The sequence below is a fragment of the Otolemur garnettii genome, unplaced genomic scaffold, assembly GCF_000181295.1.
Source record: "Otolemur garnettii isolate 467f Iridium unplaced genomic scaffold, OtoGar3 scaffold00073, whole genome shotgun sequence".
In the NCBI taxonomy this organism is placed as follows: Eukaryota; Metazoa; Chordata; class Mammalia; order Primates; family Galagidae; genus Otolemur; species Otolemur garnettii.
This window is the reverse complement of record NW_003852468.1, coordinates 3,236,968-3,257,420: the sequence shown is the minus strand read 5'-3', so window position 1 is coordinate 3,257,420 and position 20,453 is coordinate 3,236,968. Positions and strand designations below refer to the sequence as shown.

The following is a 20,453-nucleotide window of genomic DNA, read 5'->3' as shown; positions in this document are numbered from 1 at the left end:
ATGTGGCCATGTTCATAGGCATCCCTGAAAGACTGACGTGGAGTAGAAAGATACGCAGATTCTGGGCCTCACTGTGTTCTTTGAAGACTGCACTGGCCATAATAGCTTCAAAGAATTTCAACAAGTTCCTAAGACATGACCTTCCCTTTCCGAAAATCACGTTGGCCAGGCTTGCCTTAATCAAGCTGTGCTTTTCTAAGCATCCTTTTACTTGATCTCCTGCAGCAGTTTTTAATACTTTCCCTACAAGTGAAGTTAAACTAACTGGCCTGTAATTTCCTGGTGTGTCCCTAAGCTCTCTGAAATAACGGCATTAGGTTGGCTACCTTCCAATTCTTCCAGAATTTTTTTGTTTTGTTTTAAAATGCAGGATTGAAAAGGCCAGAGAATGCTTCCTGTCTCCTTTTTTCGTTTCTTCCATGACATACTGCTCTTTCTGTTCCCAGTAGATCAGCCATTCTAATAACTTCAAACCTCTTAAATGTTTCCACATATTATTTGTTCCTATCTCTGAAGCATGAGTTTTCCATTTTTCATTTTGACAAGGGCCACCCCCCAAAATAAGAACTTTAGGTTCTATTGGATTGACTATTAATTCAGGGAGCTATTTAAAAAATGAGTTTTATATTAGGAATCTGAAAAAGAGCAGCAAACTAGATTATTAATAAATCTGTATTCCTACTTCTGAATTATGATTGAATACATGTTGGAAAGACCTGAGAAATATGTTAATACAGAAAGTAGGAACTGAAATGTGGAACTCTTACATTTGGGCATACTAATTCAATGAACTAGCAAAGTATCTTTAAAATCTGGTAAAATGACTTAATTCCAAAGATATAACATTTACATCCTACATCTCTTAAGGTGCATTTGGCCCACTTATTTTCCTGATATTTAAAAATTTAATATCAGGAGCAGTGCCTGTGGCTCAAAGGAATAGGGTGCCAGCCCCATATGCCAGAGGTGGTGGGTCCAAACCCAGCCCCGGCCAAAACTGCTAAAAAAAAAAAAAAAAAAAAAAGTTAAAAATACGATATAAGGAAAATATCCCCACATTCAATGGTCTCCCAGTTACAATAGGAGGCTCACAGAATTATTTTAAGATACATTTGTTAAATAAGTTCTTCTTGTTTTTACTGATAGAAGTCAAGAAGAAAATAATTATTTGCCTTTGTAAAATTGCATCATATCACATAATCTTTAAGATTGTTCAATTTCTTTATTGTATAGAAATTTTGAGAACTGATTACATTTTGATATAAGTCATTACCTAGGGCATCAAATCTTGTATTCTTTATAAACAATTTTTGTTTCAGTATCCCCTTTATTTTTTTGATTTTGTAGTGACATAATTTTTCTTTTATAGAAAACTCACAGGCAGGCACATAAACTGTGGCCATTTGTGAATTGGGGCTCATTTATGGGCAGGTAGACATGGCAATTGTCATCATGAAATTAAAAGAAACATGGAATGGAATTTTAAAAGTTTTAAGATGGCCGGCTTTGATTTCAATAAGTTGAATAAACAACCCCCTGCCAACCGGTAGCTTTTCTTCCTAATTTATCAAAGTCATAATGTCAAATCTGAAATTTGCACATTTATCTTATAAAGTTCACCTACTGTGTTTCAGATTTAATCACAAGTGAGAGAATCTTTGAATTTATGGTATGTATAGACCTCTCTTTTAGAGAACATTTCACTTGGTTTTAGATGACTGTTAATACTTTCCTTTTTAATTTTGGTTAGGACTAAGAAAACCTGCAAATGAACAGTTCGGATTCTCTGTGTGCCATAAAGTGTACACACACAGGAAAATTCTTGTGCATATCTACCACATAAATTTAAGTTCAAGCATGAATAAAAAGCTTGTACTTTTTCCAGTGTTTGAAGTGTTTTCTCATAGACTTTCATGAGGATTTAAAAATTATAATTAAAATATGTACATAATTTAATCTTTCACATTGAGTGATTATTGTAGCACATAACTACAAATTTAGTACACATTCATTTGGTCTTCTTGCTTTCTTATTGCTTTTCATAAGCTGTTCCCTTTCCCTAGAATGCCCTCTCCCACATTTGAGTGTCAAGGTCCACCCTTCCAAGGGTGGACAGCTTTGACACCAATGGAAGAGTACTAGGTTTGTGGTAAAGTAGAAAAATTTATATATTTAAATAAAATATAAAAAAATATATATTTAAATATGGTTAAATTCAAATTCTTTATCAGACTTCATACTTTCTCTGTATCTCCATTTTACTATGTGCAAAATGAGGATTTTATATTTCCTTTTAGAACTTTGATGTGAGTTAATTGATACCTCATAATGTATCTAAAAGATCAAAGTTATAGGCCCTTTCCTTTTTTTCCAAATGTCACCAACTTCTCCACAACAATTTTCTAGGTCCTGCCTGTCCTTGCCAACTACTCCAGCTAATGAGACTCTGACCTTATAGTCCTTTGAATTTCCATAACACATTACCTGTCCCTTAAAGACTTTACTGACCATTTTGTACACTGTAAGTATTTACTGAATGCCTACTATGTTTCAGGCTTATGTGCATACATATTTCCTCCCCTGAAACTAGGCCTTAAGCTTCATGAGTTAGAGTCTTTATAACGTTCATATTCCCTCTTCCCCTTTCCATTGTCTAGTGGTGGTTGGCACTGGTGCTTGAACAGGAATGGACTTATTAATAATATTCAGAAAAACTGAATAATACAAGGTGGCCATAAAGTTTGTGTGCAATTTAAAATAGTTATATGTATATAATGCAGGCAATATTTGTGTATCAATTTCTTTCTTTCTTTTTTTTTCTTTTTTTTGAGACAGAGTCTCACTCTGTTGCATGGGCTAGAGTGCCATGATGTCAGCCAAGCTCACAGCAACCTCAAATTCCTGGGCTCAAGTGATCCTCCTATCTCAGCCTCCTCAGTAGCTAGGACTACAGGCATCTGCCACAACACTCAGGTCATTTTTCTAATTTCAGGAGAGATGGGGTCTTACTGTTGCTCAGGCTGGTCTTGAACTCCTGAGCTTGCATGATCCTCCCACCTCAGCCTCCCAGAGAACTGGGATTACAGGTGTGAGCCACCGTGCTTGGCTGTGTATCCATTCTCATGTGTCAGCATCCTCAAGTAGGATTATGTGTGGGAAATGCTGATAGGCCAGTGCGTGGGATCATCTTCATCCTCATTATTATATAATGATAATAATAAAGCAAAAGCCAGCATTCTCAGGAATATACGCAAAGGAGACTATTCTATTCTTAGTCCCCTGTGAGTTCTTGGAGTAGCTCCTGCTGGAGCAAAGCATGGTTTCCAAAAGGAGAAGGTGAATGAACAAACGCATTGTCCCTGTGGAATTACATTAGCACAAATACAAGCAGGTTTTCAAAGAACTATGATTTATAAATGCTCTCATATATACAATAACGTGGTAGATGAAATTCTAAGGTTTCAGGGGAAATTACACAATTTCAAAACGAGGCTGTTGTGTATACAACACCAAGCCATCCAGATGAAAATCTGAGCAAATCGTTGAGGAATGTGGTCTTTGCGAGCCCAGACATTTTGAGTTGTTACTGGGGATATCATGTGATGCGGTTCTGACACGGTTTCATTGAGCATGGATGAACTGCACTGTGGTGAAGTGTCACTAATTTGCCACTCTTAATCAGCCCCAGGCTAAGAAACCAGAAAGCCAAATTAGCTAGAATCATGTTTAGAGGATAAAGGGCCAGGCTCTGTTTTAAGTTCAAAGAGAGTATCCTACGAGGATTGATAGAAGTAAATACAAGTGTTTGAAAGCATAGCTCTTGTGTTTTGAGTTCTCCATCCAAAATGGAGATCTTTGTGAACTTACCATATCACATAAGCAATTTTGTTTGGTCATCTCTTACCCCACATTATAGAGTGTCCTTTGTGAAACAAAATGTAAGACTTTCTAAATAGGCTTCTGAGGAGTTTTCCTACGGAAACAGTTCTAGGTGCTATAGACCATACAAAACTTTAAACAGAAATAGACTCATGAACACACTGTCAAGAAGTCTCAAAAGATTTTTGGCTCTGGGTCTTTTCCAGGGCTGCCACTCACAACTACCTTGGAGCCCTACAGACATTCCCAGTGGCTTTTTAGTTCACCTGGAATGAGGCACCAGGTGACAGAGTTCCCGAGTAGGTCCTAAGTGCACAGGGACTCTGACTGGAAATGTGTCCCTCTTCTCCAGATGTGCAGCCGTCTTTGGCTGATGCTGGTGCTGATGCTGACCAGGAGCTGAGATTTTTTTTTTTTTAATGTTCTTTTGTCATTTTTGCTGCACTGATTCGTGGTAATGTATGTCTGGTACACCTAAGGTCCAGCCTTGGTGGCGCTCCATCCCGCCTTCTTTTTTCTTTTGGAGCCATTCATAGAAGAGAGTGTGAGCAGGTGTGAGAGGCTTATTACCCAAATGCTCCACCAGAAGAATGTGTTAGAACCAGATGTGAAATGGCCCTCTGCCGAGGGCGGTGTATACAACCAAGAGTCACAGCACATACTGGAGGAACGGCTCTCTGGCTTCACTCTGGCTGCATGACATTGTGTTACCCCACAGCCAAGTCAAATGCTTGTCCAGATTAGATATCAACATTGGCCTGTTATCATCACTGATTTTTACTGAGCAGCTTTGAAGAAAAAGAGTCCTTCACGGGACTAGTTGATCCCAGACCTGAGAATTGGACATGGATGTCTCTGGCCATTTCAGGAGAAAAATTTCAATGGCTTAAATGCAGATATCATGTAATGTTTCAACTGGAGCACACTCATTCAGAACATCAAAACAAAAGAGATAAGGTATGTTATTTGACTCCAAATGCACAGATAAGTTTGCCAAGATAGTGAGAAGGGTGTTAGCAAACAGTTTATGCTATAAAAATCATAGTATCGTCTATTGGGAATAAATACATTGAAACTTATTCAGATAGTACACAAGCAATACCAGAGACTATTATGTAATCACTTAAGACCTGAGACACATAAAAACTTTATTAGTCATCACTGAAATAAAGTGCAAACAAGTTCGTCTTAGAAAGATCCAAAACTCTTTAAATTTTAGGTCTCCAGAGCCATAAAACAGTGCCTGACAAATTTTAAGTGATATTCTAATTAATCACCAGATTTTTATAGTTTCTTGAAAGCTGTAAGTTAGATATTAACAAGGCAGAGAGAGACGAAATCTCCTTGTACTGAGCAAGAGTCCTAAGTCCTTTGCATAAGCCCACTGGGTCAGCCAAACACGACTTTCACACTATGCAGCTGCTGGAAATGGAACGGGCCACTAATCTGAAGAGTATTGTTATTTTCTTACTGATTATAGTGCAATGTAAAATGTGCATGAAGTTCATAAACTGAGGGAGAATTAGTCCAGCTGTGTCCTCGTTTTATATGAGAAAAATGCCCCACTTTGTGGGGCAATCCTGTATCGTTTCTTTAATGAAGCTAAATAATATGATTTTCTTTAATTCCATCATATACTCAGCAATTTCCATGAAAAGGTATGGCCCAGAATTTTTGTATATAAAAATTTCTGATTTATATCTTTCAGTTTGGATGCAATGATAGTATAAATAATCTGGAGCAATTTTATTCCTAATGGGGAATTTTGTCAAAAAAAAAGGAGGCAGATTTCTTGTGTCCACCATCAGGAACAAATATCTCCAATAAGAACCTGGAATTTACTCTCAAAGAATAAATTGAATTAAAAAGATGGCTATCATAATATGATATGTCAATTAATTCTTTTCTGAAAATTACAAAAATCTCTTCAATAAACACTTTCTCCTACCTCATAAAATAAGGGAGCATTACTACTTCCACCACCTCCAGGTTTTTTTGCTTTTTTCGATGAGACACTTCCAATAGTTGAATTAATTCCATCTATCTGTAAGAAAATTAAATTTATTTATAATGAAAAAGAAAGGCTTACTTAAAGAATGCTTAGATATATGCAACTTTCAAATATCTAGGTGACTTGAGGTTTTGGGGAACTTAGGAAGAAAGAGGTGACCAATAATTAAGAAGAATATTTACAGTCACTTTTGTAAGCTGTTAGTAATTGCGCAGGTATTTGCCATTGGACAGATCTTTTTCATGTTATCTCTCCCCTGTGACTTTTGACACCTATGATTTTCTATCTGTAGCCTTCATTTTCCAATTGGTCATGCACTTCCCTGGAATCTTTAATAGTCCAGTCTTTTATTATCATTAACCCTTTTATTGAATAATTCCTCATAGAACCTAGGGTGGTGCCTGGTATGGCCTCAGAAATCTTTGTCGAATGAATGTTGAATGGGTAACATTAACAAAAAAAAAAACAACAAACAAAAAGAAATCATCCCGACTAAACAATTTATGTTCTTTCTAGTTAAATATTTACTTAAAATAATCCACCAAAATTTCCAAAACAGTACAAGAATATGATAGTTTTATTTATCTTATAACCCTATTCCATTATTTTAGGTTAATAAACAGCTTCCAGGGGCTTTGACGCAGGAAGGGACAGTACCTTCTGCAGAACGTTCTCCCATGAGACTATACTGAAGAGCTTCCGCTGGGGGACCTGGACAGCGAGGGTGAGGGCTTGAATCAGAAGGTCGTCCTCAATCTGGTTCCCAACCACAAAAGCGATGGAGGCCTTCCAATCATTCTGTTATACAACCAAAGGGAAACACATTTTAAGTATTCCTGGCTAGGTAATTTTGTGTCTAAGGTTTTCACTGAAAACAGGGTAACCTTCCTACAAATTTTCTCTTGAAGAAAGGATTGGCCTTGTAGTTTATGTGGGGCTCTGATCTAAGTAGCCACAAGGCGGCAGTATTGTGCCAAATTTCAAGTAACTTGGCAAAAAAATTTTTTTTACTTGACAAACTAAGACTTTCATTTTAAGGAAGATGACTTGAAAAAAATGATGCTTTAATTAGAATGCAGTCAAGAATAATCTGGTATTGGAAAGCAATAGTTCATTTCTATGTCACAAATACATATTAAACTGTAGTCTCAAAAGCAAGAATCTTTATATTTTTTCCTATGGTACATCCTAAGACTCTAAATAGTGCTAGGAATACAGAAGGAGCTCAAAAAATATTTGTTAAATGTTGGGTAGTATGGATGAGTTGCCAAGTGAGAACTGGAACACATCTTTTCCTCTTTTTTTTTTTTTTTTTTAAATTTACAGTGACAGTTAACTCTGTATTACATATTTTTTTTTCTTTTTTCTTTTTTTTATTAAATGATAGCTCTATACATTAATGCAAACAGGGAGTACAGTGTAGTGTTTTCACATACATTTTGAAACACTTTCATCAAGCTGGTTCACATAGATTTCATGTAATTTGCATAGTCATTGTGTCAAAACATTTACATTCTATTTCTAGAAAAGTTCACTTGTACCCTTGTTAGACAGAAATATAGATGATCTTTCCGGTTAACCTCCCACCACCCAGCCACCCTTCTTCCCTCGCCTTCCCCACCCCCTCCCCATATTCTTGGGCTAGAATTAAGTTGTACATCTTTTCCTCTTAACCTCACAGAAGAATCCCATTGTTAATTCACAAGTAGGTCCTCCCTACTCCCAAGAAATAGGCCAAAATATTGCACTTGAGTGTGAAATTTTGCATCAGATAATTTAAAGAAATAATCTACTGAAGACAATAATTTCATTCAGTAACTTCTTTTACTGTTTCTTGTGATGATAGATTCTGTTGGCAGATTAGGCGTGAAGCTACTGAATTACCCACCAGTCAGGACTTGTGCCCTTAAACACGATCTCAAGGGGAGATGGAACAAATAAGCACAATAAAGACTTTAGAAGAGAGAGATACTGAGAAGGGAGGGCACTCTGGACATGTGACCTCTCCCGGCCTTGGTTTCTCCTTTATAAAGTGAAGGTCTTGGGCAGGGCAGTATCTAAGCCACCCCTTGGCTCCTCTCTAGAGGCCAGATTCCAGTACAATAGTGGTTGTAAAAACAGTGTCTAAGATGATTTGAGACGTCACACAAGTTTAATGAAATGCATAATTTTATGCGCTTCTTCTGGTTTCTGTTCAGTTTATAATCAGGTCGATGACAGAACTAAAATGTAGCTGGGAGGAAAGACCTGAGCACAAATTCTTTCTTATCACCCAATATTGCTTGTACTAAATTCTTCTTATTTTCCTCCAGGAAATTTACTAACTACCCAGAAAGACCCATCCAATTTTCAATGCTATTACCCAAACAAAAAACACATATAAAGGCAAAAAAAAAGTGTATTAACGTGTATTTTACTTATAATGAGTGTGTCCATGCACGCAGGTAGGTGTAATTTTATGTGTTTTGTTTTGTTATAATGAGCTTACAATTCTCTTTGTTAATTCATCATAGATTGAGTATCTTTTTTTAAATGTTCTGATACTAAAGTGTAGGTATATTCATAATGTATTCCTTAGGAAAAAATTCCATTATCAAAAAATGACCTTTCTTACACTGATGCCTTTCTTTTCTCCTGTCTGTACTCTCAGTCAAAGCCATAACTGTAATTGTCATTAAAGGGTGAAAATCTCTCACATTCTCACAATCAAGTATACATGGTTCCTGGACAGGCGATACTTTGAAGCTCCTGGCAGTTGTGCCTCTACCTCCTTATTGCATTGCAAGTTTCCTTGCAATATTTGAAAGCTAATGGTTCAGCTTCAGCTCCTTTGGGGACAACTGAGAAAGAGGGCATTGTAGTTCCTTCCCTTCCTGTCAAAGGCAGGTGTTGACTCATTCAGACCAGTAAAAAGGGAAGAGGAGGAACTGACAATTATTATCAGTCTGCCATGTGCCAAACATATGTGATTTCATTGGATCTCTAAGTAACCCCATGAAATAGGTGCACTAATACTTTATAGATGGAAGACCAAGAGGTCCAGTGAAGTTAAACCCCTTGGTTCAAGGTCATTTTGCCAGAGTGTCATGGAGACCACATACATGGCTTATAACTTCTGTGATCATTTCAGAACACTTTTGAGAACTGTTCTTTGGGGTCAGAATGCCTTTCCATAATCCTTAAATTGCATCCTTAAATAGACTACTTTGGCTATAGTAAAATTAATAGATGAAGATTTAAATCACATGTTTAGTGTATAGAGCTTTCAAACACAGATTATATATTAAACCCTTAAAACATTGTATGATCACTTTTTAAAAAATGATGGCTTTACAAACATTCAGAGACATTAATTTCCCAAATGTGTCTCAAAGACCAGAGCTCTGGCTTTGCTCCAGGATGCATCTCCACACAAGACTCTCCCTCGGATTTGTGGCATTGAAACTTCTAAGATCCCCAAGGTGTCACCCGGAGACAGTTCTCCTGGGCTGCAGCAGCTCCGTATTTGTTCAGCATTATCTCCGCAGGAGCTGGGGATGTGGGCCACATCTCTCTGTTGGAAAGGATCTTAAGAGTCCAGTTCAGGTACAATTTCCTGAGTATATGCCTCAGCCACCAAACGCCTGCTCTAAAAATTGGATCTATTTTGCAAAATAGAACCCGTGGAGGACTTTGTTAGAATGATGGTTTCGTGTCTAATTGCGTAGCCAGAACCTGAGTAAGCATGAAACGGCAGAGGAGGCAGTAATAGTGCAAACCCAGACGAGAATGTAGGAGGGGAGGACGCACTCTCTGTGGGCTGCGGCAGGGGGCAGCGGGGTGCTAGGAAATGCACAATATTTAACTAACAAAGGAAGAGCAAGTCATTTCCCCGAGTCTAACTGCAAAGAGCAGTTAAATAAGTGACATTCTGTAAATATAATTTCTGAATCTTTCTCTTAATATTCCAGGATAATCATAGATTCCAAATTTCTACCAACTGGCAGCAGTTTCAGAAATAGAAAATTGCTTTAGAAAAAAAAATCAGACTCAAATAAATTAGGTTTGGCAAAATACTATTAAAAACACTACTTCACCCGTATCCCACCCTAACAGCAGTTAAACGAAGTCCTTAATTTTAAGTTCACAGGAAAGCAAGAGAAATTTAGTGTAGGGAAAACAAGCAATGACCATGGGGAGAAATGAAAGTATAATGTGTGCGACTCAATTATCCATGAGCCCAGTAGTGTTCCTACCTGGAGTGAGTTTGTTCAAGAGAGTTCGAGAAGTTTGGGTGTAATTAGTGGCATGAGCTGAGAGAAAGGAAACACGGATCATTTTAGAGAAACTACTGTAGGCGATGGTGAAGGAAGAGGGATCTGGTCTGTCTTACCTCAAACGCCTCAGGAAATAAAGTCGGCTCTCTGACCTGGAGGCGCATAGGATTACTGCAGAGGCTTGCCCCCAAGTAGTTATTGATAAAGTCATTTAAAGGATGGGATGAAGTCATGTGCGGACACAATCCATTACCTTTTATTTACTTTACTAGTCTCACCTAATCTGGAACCTGGCAGGAGGGCGTCTTAACCCAGATACGTAGGACAAGTCTCTTACAGCAAGAGAGTGTTCATAGAAATCCAGCCAACCTGGCTGTCTCACGTAAGTTGCAGAGACGTAGGGTAGATTTACAACTATTTTTATTTCATACATGGCAAATTCTCTAAATTTTATTTAGGTGTTAACTATTTTAATAGTAATTAAAATAGTAATTTTAATAGTAATTACGAAAAGCCTTCCAAAAATAAGTGACAGGTAGCTTTTGGATGTGATTGTGTCCTTTATCAGCACAAATGATTGGCTGATACTAGACATGCTCCCTTTCACCGCTTTTGCTGGAGTGTCAGGGGCCTGTGGCCCCGAGAGAGCTGAGACGAGAGGCCCACAGTCCACTGCTCAGAACTGATCAGGGCCTGACAAGCCCCACGAACCAGTAGTGGTCAGCACCTTTATTAGGAGAAGTATAAAAGCCTCAAGTAAAATCAATGCAACATTTAAAAAGTCAAGTTTTATTAAGAGCTATTTAACACTGTACAGATACGCAGACCCGCACTTTATGTCAATACTCTGTTGAAAGGATAACCTTTTTGTTAAGTAGATTTACTGCCAAATGGACAGGGATTTGTGAATGTCTTTCTCATACCAGATTTTTCCTTCAAAAGGAGTCTTGGATCTCCATCAGCAAAGGAGTGTTAGTATGGGCTGTTGGCCAGCAGAATAAATATTTTTATTACATCGAACTGGCTGCTACAATCATATTTGTTAAAAAGGGATTCTAACTATAAAGTAGGTTGAAAATATTGGTTTAAAATGGGTACACATTGTTAGATAATAAACAAGAACAATAAACAGGACCAGGATGTGCACTTACTCATCTCTCAACTGTCTTTATTAAGTCAGTACTTATTGTTGTAGAACGTAGACACTTCTTTAATTATATATCCCTCATAACTTACTATAAATGCTATGTTTTCGGTTACCATCATCATACTGTTAAAGTCATTCTTAGTTAGGAATTCTTTCATGCAGCCATCATGTTTTCTCAGCTAGACTGTAAACTCCTTAGGTCAGAAATGATATTTTATATTCCTTTGCACTTTGGGGTGGACTGGTAGTGAATAGGACACATATATATTTGTTGATTGATATTTTAAAGCAAGAGAATACTGGGACACTGACAGGATTTTGATTGTCAAATCATAAAGTGCTAGACTGTAGCATGTCAGGAAATTGGAGAGTACGTCTGTATAGTCTGTAGCCCTGACCTCCTTTAGGAGGAGAATAGGTTATATCTGATCTAACACGATTCATACAAGGGGTCATTAACAGTGGTTTAGGGAATTGGGCCTTGTAGCCATTCCTTTGCTTAGACAAATTTCCCAGGAGTGACTCAGACAAGCAATCAGATGCTCGGGTAAGAAGGCAGCTTCTCCAGATAGGAAAAAGCCAAGACCCACATACAAACATGCACTGACTATGAGACCGGCCCTTCCTGCCCCCTCAGCTCCAGTAGAAGGGACCGCAGTGGCCTGCTGCCTCTACCCTTCTACCTGCCACCTATAGGGGGCACGTCCTGCCATTCCTTTCTCTTTCAAGGTGCCCTTGAAATTCTTTTGAGCTTGATTCACATTGGAGGTACATCAGGGCGGGGTGAGGAAGAAGGGAGACAGACTGAAGCAGCATAAAAGGAGCCGTCCTAGAAGAGCTAGCTGTGTCTAGAACCTGGGACAGGTCTGTCAGCCTGACACCTGCCTCCCGCAGCAGCCCCACTGCCTGTTCCACCCCAGTACTGTGGCCTTGTCCGCGGTGTTCCGGGGCTGAATGCCCAACTCTCTTCTCAGCTCTGTTCAGTGAGGTTGCTTTGATCACTTGAAATCTGCCATAGTGGAAGTAATCAAACTCTGGTGATGGCAAGTACCTGGAGAACAGGTTCTTAAACATTTGCCAGCGTACCACAGCTTCCATCCTAGGAAAGTCTGTATGTCTAAGACTGACTTGGAGGTGATTTTGACTGGGAAGGCCAAGGCTATCTCTTAGAAAAATATTGGGGAGAGTAAAGCAAAGTCTCTCTACTGCACATAAATCCCCTCCCCCTCCAAACACACTCTGACAACAGCCTGCTGATGTTTCTTCAGGCATAACTCAGCCATAAGTGCAACTTTCCAAAACAGGCTCTATGCAAAGCAGGTTGCAAAGGAACTCCAGGGCTCTCGTTTCTTCCTGACCAATCCCTCTACTTCCCACTCAGGCTCCTGGACACTGGGGCCATTACTCTGGGAAGTCCCAGGAATGCTCTACTCACAGGTGACTGGGTTCTTTCACACCATAGTGCCCCTGTGGGCAAGTGCGGGTCCTTGTTACCCAGTGACTAAAAGCCTGGGCTCAGGAGGCCAACTCCTAGATTCAAATCTTAATGGACCAGCTGTGTGTCCTTGGGCGAGTTCCTTAACTCCTCTGTGCCTCACCATAAATGAAGATGATAATAGTAAAAACTTCTTGTGGTAAATAATAAATGAGAAAATACATAGAAAGCCCTTCTGAGCATGCACCTGGCAATAATCTCAGTCATCATCAATGATATTATTTTGAGGGACTTCACTTCTTGTTAGTCATTAGACAAACATGTTTTTCCAAACAAGCTACTTCAAGGGTGAAGAGCTTATAGGAAAGTCAAGAAAAAAAAATCAGAACATCCATCATTGCATCAAGAAAAGGCAGATATTAATTTGAATGACATTGTTTGGAAAATAATTTTCTTTTGTTAACTGATGCATTTCTAAAATATTTTAGGTCCTTGGAAGAGAGGACCAAAATCATTACCATACTATATTTAAAATTCTAAGAGTGTATAATTTTTCAGAGTATGGGAGAGAGCATGAATGTGGCAGGAGGCGTCTTAAAGTCATTTTGTGCCCTGTGCAAGTCTGTCGGAGACATTAACCCATCACCAATCATGAAAACAAACCCAAACATTAGTGGACTGAGGAGACACTGAGCTAGCTGTAGGTCATGTGTGGCGCCGACTATGGAAGTGATGGTCTCCAAGGTGGTGGTGCAGAGGACCAGAGGCAGAAAGCAACCCTGGCTCCTTTTCCTTAGAGATGTCCATCCACTTTCTTGTCTTTAAAAAATATGAGTATGAGATCAGCTGTTTGCTGGCTGAATTACAACCATTAATCTGGCTAATTCTGTGGATCTTGTCTTAATACACAAATAAACAAAAAGGAACTGAAGCTTATTTTTGATAGAGAGTCTTGGTGCACCTCTCTCTCCAGAGAAGGCAGGCCTGCCATAAGGTTCCCTCACAGACCTTTCCAGAATCTGCCACCCTCTTCTCCTGGATAGAATAAAATTTACCCCTGTTACTTCTGATTCAAATCAGGGTCTTAAGGGTTGATTTGATAATTAGGTAAATAAATACACCCCAAAGCTTCAGTGACTAAGGCCATTTAAAGCTATTTCTTCTCTCCAGCCTACCTGCATTTTTCAAAAGGAATTCCAGGGACCCCTGGACTAACTCAAAGGGATGACCCCCGTGGGTGGCATTTTAGGCAGTGGGCTGGCTGGGTCAGTGGAATAGACCCCCTTAGAATCATACCACCTAGACACTTCCTATTTCACCCATGTGCCTGGCATATAGTAGCATTCAATAAATGTTTTTTTTTTTTAATTTAGCAGCCAAAACCACACACTAAAGAGAATTTTTATACATGCTTAGTATGGGAAGGCTGACTGAGTATGTGGCATTTTATCAGCCACACTCAGCACTTTGGAAGGAATTCTGCCTCTAACTTAGCATTTGAGAAAAAGCTCATTCTTTTGATGTTTAGATAACACCGTATGTGTCTTATATTCACTGATGAGAACCCAGTAGTTTAGAAACAGCTTTCTGTGCATGTATGTGCTGGCTGGTTTTCTTTGTCTTCATAAAAATTAAATGTGATCATTAGTCAGAATTATTGACGTCCTGGTGCAAAGATGCCGAGCTCTGAAGTGGTGTCAAATTCTGCCTCTCTAATTTCTTAGCCAAATGACCTTGGGCTTCTCTTTGTGACTCAGTTTTCTCATTTAATAAAATGGATCTAAGAATACTACACACAGCCTACAAAAGATTGCAGGACTCTGATGAATAAATATATGGAGAATCATTTTAGAAATTGTCAAGCACCACATAAAAGTTAGATATGAACATATACAAGGGAATTACCCTAATTTCCCATATAAAGTTCCGCAAACATGGGTTAAAAGAGGTAATTGCTGTTATAATTTTGAATCTGGATATGTCCTAGGGCTCTTCTTTGGATGGTTTAGCCTCTAGCTTGGGTTGTTTGATTGTTTTTCTTTCATTTTTTCACAGAGCCCTTGGCCCATCCCACCAATCTAACACGTGAGCCTAATTCAGTTTTGCTCCATGCATCAGAGAGTTTTAAGACAGCTATTAAAACACCACATGGAAAAGCTTTGCAGGGAATTCTACTCCACAGAGAAACCACAGAGCCACTACACACCTTAACTATCTCCCCACCCCCAACAGTTGGCTAAAATTACGGCTCCATTATGTTAGTACAATCCAACCAGTTTTATTGCTTGGAGCAAAATCTGAGGTTCAAAATGAACTTCAGAACATAAAAAGTAAGGCAAACCTCAAAAGGAAATAAGATTCTTCGGGTTTTCAAACAAATATTACATATCAGAGACATTCTTTTAAAGGAGGATACCAAGAAAAGCCAAGGGGAGTCCTGCTAATTGCTCCACAAATGTAAAATTGGAATCAGGGACACATCCTCCAAGAGGAGATCTCTTTTCATCATCATTCATTAAGAACTACAACCTTTCATCAGCTCCGGCCTCAGACTGGAGACCTTCTTTTACCTTCCTCAAATCACTGTAATGTTGCATCACCATCTTCCACATTGAAAATTAAGATATATTTTCAACACTCAATATTAGCTCATTACTTACCTTATCGGGGCTCTTTCCTTTGCTTTCCTTCCACTTTCCTTCCTCTCCTGTAAATACCATTTATCCACTAAGATCTGTGGGACATTCCATGGATTTGTTTTGCCTTAGAACTAGGTCAGCCCAGGGGACACAAAACAACCAACCCACACTCTTTCTAAGGAGCCATCCATGCCCCAGAGCTGTTGCTTGGTTAAATGTCTCACAGAGGGCAGATTCTCTTGCAGTTCATGGGGGTGTCCTTACCTTCATTTGTTTACTGCAAGGCCAGTAACGAGTTTAATTTTTGCTTCCATCTTGAGAGAGTGCAAAATGCCCAATGCAGCTTCTGGTTAACACAAGGGTGCAAGATGGTCCTGATTATTAACTCTATCCTATCCTCCCCCTAAATCAATAAAATGTTCAAAAATGACAATATATTAGGAACCAAATTACATCCCCTAAAATGTCTCTAATAAAGCAAGACAAGAATTCTTTCTCTGACTCTCCATTATGATTTGTAGATCTAAACATATAGTCTCCAAATTATGGTGTGACAAAGAAGGGTCATAGAAAGATGATCTGAAGGCAGGCCAGGTCTTCTGGAGAGCTGAGTTTGTCTCAAGCAAGTCAGGAATGATGGGGCCCCTCCAACAACTTCCTGGGGGTGTGTCAGGAAAACTATGAGAATGTAGCTTGAGGAAGGGAATCTGTGCCCTGCCTCAATCCAACAAACATGACTAGCAGGTCAGCATAACAGGCCTTTACTAAATCAGAGTCGTTAGATGTGGATGCTATAAAGCAGGGGTCCTCAAACTTTTTAAACAGGGGGCCAGCTCACTGTCCCTCAGACTGTTGGAGGGCTGGACTGCAGGCCCTGAGACAAGTCGGCTGCAGGACAGGCAGCAGCGGCAAAAACACCCAGTGGGCCGGATAAATGTCCTAGGTGGGCCACATGTGACCCGCGGGCCGTAGTTTGAGGTCGCCTGCTGTAAAGGATACACAGAAACGACTAAGATGGGAGTGTGAGAGTAAGGGAGCAGTGCTTGTATCTCAGAATGCATATCTAAAGAGGCTGTTTCCTGGGAAAGACCACCCCACCAAAGCAGTGGCCCTGAGTGGCTTTTGTCAAGGGGGCTGGGACACGCTGCTCTCCAGAGCTGGTGTGAGGCAATGATCCCAGTTTCTCCAGCTACCAGGGACAGGGGCTGGGCAGGGGAAGAGGCAGCCGGAGACCAGTCTCTGAGTGAGGAAACTGGGATGAGCCCTCAAATGTAAGAGTGCTCGGTGAAAGTATTGATCCATCAGTCCTAGTGGGAGGGCAGATGGAGGGGGAAGTTCCTGAGACCCTTCTTCCTAGAATGTCTGTAACTTTCCTCAGAGCTCCATGCAATTGTCATTTTCTCAGGGAAGGGGTTCTTAGCAAGCAGACAAGGAGAGGTAGAGGAGAGCTGGGAGGGAAGGTGCTGCTGAAGCCCCGGAGGAGAGGGATCTGTGTGAGTCAAAGGCAATCAGGTCACCAGTGACCGTAGCAAGGGCAGTCCTATTCCAGGGAAACTGCTTCCCGCTCCTTCTACACTCACGCAATCTTACACACCCTCGTAATTCACGTATCTCCTTTATAACACAAACCCCATTTAAGTACCATGTGACAAAATATCCCCAGTCAATGATGATGATAAATTTCAAGCCCCAGGTCTGGTTATGGGTCTTAATTTTCTCCAATTACACAGGTACATGGAATCTATTTATTGGATACATCAGGGCAGTAATTCATTATAATTATTCCTCTTCTCCGGATTCCCTAATAGAGTCCTTACAATAGCTCTTTCAATGGTGTAATAAAAAGAGCACTGGATTTAGTATCAGAAAACCTGATTGTTAGTCCTGATTCCAACCACATGGGCTTGGAAAAACATTTAAGTACTTACAACCTGGACCTTAGTAAAATAATAATGTTTAAAGCAGAAAGTCATTCACTCATTCAACTAATATTTACTGAGGAGTTAGAAACACTGAAATGGGCGCTGGGAACAGAATGCAGAGGTAACAGGCATAATCACTACCCTTACGCAGCCTCAAATCAGGTAGGAAAACACACGAATAAAGATGAAAAGATACTATGGGTAAAAGTGTTCTGTAACTAGAAAGCACTGTAGAAAAGGTCCATTTCTATCACCAGGTTGGTCACTCTAATTTATTCACTAGGGATTAATACTTACTATGTGGGGATGTAGGCTGTACGTGCTACCCTGGAAATGGAGGATGCAAAGATAAACACGCACGGTTTAAAGAAATGAGCTAAATATGGGCATCTCAGTTCAGCATCTTACACCTCAAAACACAGCCCTGAAGAAAAGAGACAATATGCAGAATCTGTCACTGAGTGTGGAACCATTTGTGCTGCTTCTTCTCCACCTTTGCACCCACCAATTGTAGGGTAATTTGTGTAGCGCAGGCACCCACACGGTGGGTATTAATCACTGTGAAACACCAGCTGTTATTCACGGGTAGATGAACAGATACACAGGCGGAGAGGGTATGCATTGCTTTCCTGATAGTGTTTGCCCCCGACAGGAAAAAAAAAAAAATTAGAACAAAGGATAGGGTGAGGACAAAGTGTTTTTCCATTTTTTTTTTTTTTATATAAAGTGCTTATTTTAAAAACAGGGAAAGTATTTCTTTCTTTTTTTTTGGTAAGGGAATAAACAAGCTTGTTATATTATCCTTTGTACTTTTCTGGATTAAAAAAATACTGGAAAGAAGTCTCTGTGCTCAAAAGACCCGTGGGCTACTGGGGAGACATAATACGGACAATTCTGATGTGAGGTGATAGGCTCTGTACCAGACGCTGTCTCTTCCTGTGTTGGGAAGGGCCTCTCAGGCAGATGCCACGTAAAGAATTAGTGGAGGGGATTCTTTGTCCATGTCTCCTGCAAGGAGCCAGGCTTTCCTGCTGCGGATTCCTCCCCTCCTCACATTTTCATCTCAATATACCTTTTACCAGTCTAATGACACGCTCCTTTTTCTTGGGTAGAGGAAAATATTCTGGTCCCCTCTAACCCCTTTTTTTTGTACTAAAGCAAATGACCTCTTCTATAATTCAGTTCTTTCAGTTCTTCCATCACTTCCTCTCCAGTTTCCAACCCTTTGCTCTTTTCCCTCTATCCTATTTCACACCTACATAGTCATTGTCACCTAATCCCAGTCTCTCCACTAACCATTTTCCCTTATGATCTTCTTTTCTTCATAGTCAACCTACCCCAAACACAGTTCTACCCATGAAGCTCCTACATCCTGATACCCCCTTAAACCCTCTGGTCTTGTTTCCATCTCCTTCCCTCACCACCAGCACTACCACCATCTGCCCTATTGAAACTGCACCCAGATATAGTTGCCTTGCCATGTCCTCCCTGCTGGGAGATGAGCACGGTCTTTCTGTGCCCTTCTCCCTGGACCTGACCTCCATGAGACTACCCTGTCCTCATTCTGTCTTTATGCCTTTGGCTGTTCCTTCTCTAACCATTCAGCTCTTTCTATTCTTCGATCCCATACGCAAGGAACTTTTAGGTACCCCACAGAACTCTGCCCTCTACCTCTGTTCTCTTGGCCCACACTATCAGTGGAATGTTTTGGCTCCTTCCATGATGCCCTCTATTGCCTCTCTTCTGACAGTTCCCAAGTCTATGTTTCCAAACTTGACTATGATTGGTAGTCTGTGTTTTCCACTTCCCGCTAAACATTTCTACTTTGATGTTTTGCCATCATCTCAGACTCAGCAGGTCTCAGACTGAGCCCTTCACTGCTCTCCACACCTTGACAACATAACAAAACAAACAAAACCTCCACCCATCATGGATAATGAAAACTAAGGCCATTCTAATAAATGTGTGGGCTTTTCCATTTTGAAAGCTGAAGTTTTCATTTCCCTCAGTCCTCATTACTTCCCTTCTCCTTTTGGGTATGTAATCACAGTCGCTTTCTTCCCAGAGTCTTCTTAAATCTGCTACTCTTTGTAATCTCATCACTATTCTCCTATTTTAACTTATAACTACCTTTCATCAAAACTACTGAAAACACCATTACAGTGCCTGTTCAAGTTTCCAGCTTCGCATCTACAATCTATTAATTCTTCTAAGACATCAACCTTGTCATTCCTTCTTTCATAGAAAGCATTTTAATTGTCTAACTCTCAGGTTCTAATAGGATAAGATGGAGCCCAAACTCCAAAGACTGGAATTTAGAGCACTTTGTGTGCTTTTTCCAAAATATTTGTAACACCATATCTACGTTACTTTTCTAAGCTCTCAGGCAAATTGGTCTATGTAAATTTTTGACACTTAATTTCTTCATGTAAATGGGAATACTATTTTAGGTGGTGGCCTGAGGATTAACCATGAGAGCATGTGTAAAGCACATAATAAAGTGCCTACTTAGTGGTTAATTGCGGATTTCAAACAAGTCCTGTGTTTTCTCAGCTCTCTGTCCTGCTCAGCCTGGTTCTTTTATTCAGAATGCCCTCCATCCAGGAGAAACTTTTGCTACATCCGTGACTCTTTCCCTAAACATCCCAGCCTAACAGCGTCCCCAGCTTGCCTATGAAAACTTATTGTCAGTACTGTACTAGTAATGTAGTACTTACTCTGTGGTTACCACTTAGTGTGTGTCTTAAATTTTGTTGTGCGTCAGCATCATGCTTGTTAAAGTACAGATTGCTGGGCTCCAGTCCAAGTTTCTGATTCTGTAAGTCTCAAATGGGGCCTGAGAATTTGCATCTCCTTTGAGTTCCCAAGTGATGCTGATGCTTCTGATCCAGGGATCATCACACTCTCAGATCACACTTTTTGGTGTTTGTTTCTGCTCAGACTGCGGACTCCTGAGTTTCAGGAACATAGTATTGTTCTTTTGAACACTAACCCACTCCTCCCCTTTCTGTACACTCCAAGCAGTGCAGAGGACAGTAGTTCAAACATGGAAGGAAATAATGCTTTTCAATAGAATTTAATTACTTAATGAAGTCCTGGTCAAACTCCCAATTTTTCCAATTCAAGCAGAAGTAAACAGTCTTTCCTGTTGTATTAATTTAAAA

At 39.9% G+C, this 20,453-nt stretch overlaps 1 protein-coding gene across 1 annotated transcript in view; it reads right to left on the bottom strand.

Moving 5' to 3' along the window:
* The window catches only part of SPAG17 (sperm associated antigen 17), a 248,348-nt gene that overhangs the window by 209,216 nt on the left and 18,679 nt on the right, over positions 1 to 20,453 (bottom strand). The window contains exons 2-3 of the mRNA XM_012807634.1: positions 6,548 to 6,688; positions 5,828 to 5,923 (exon numbers count right to left, since the gene is read on the bottom strand). Coding sequence (XP_012663088.1) covers positions 5,828 to 5,923; positions 6,548 to 6,688 — 237 coding nt within the window. The remainder of the gene's footprint in view (positions 1 to 5,827; positions 5,924 to 6,547; positions 6,689 to 20,453) is intronic.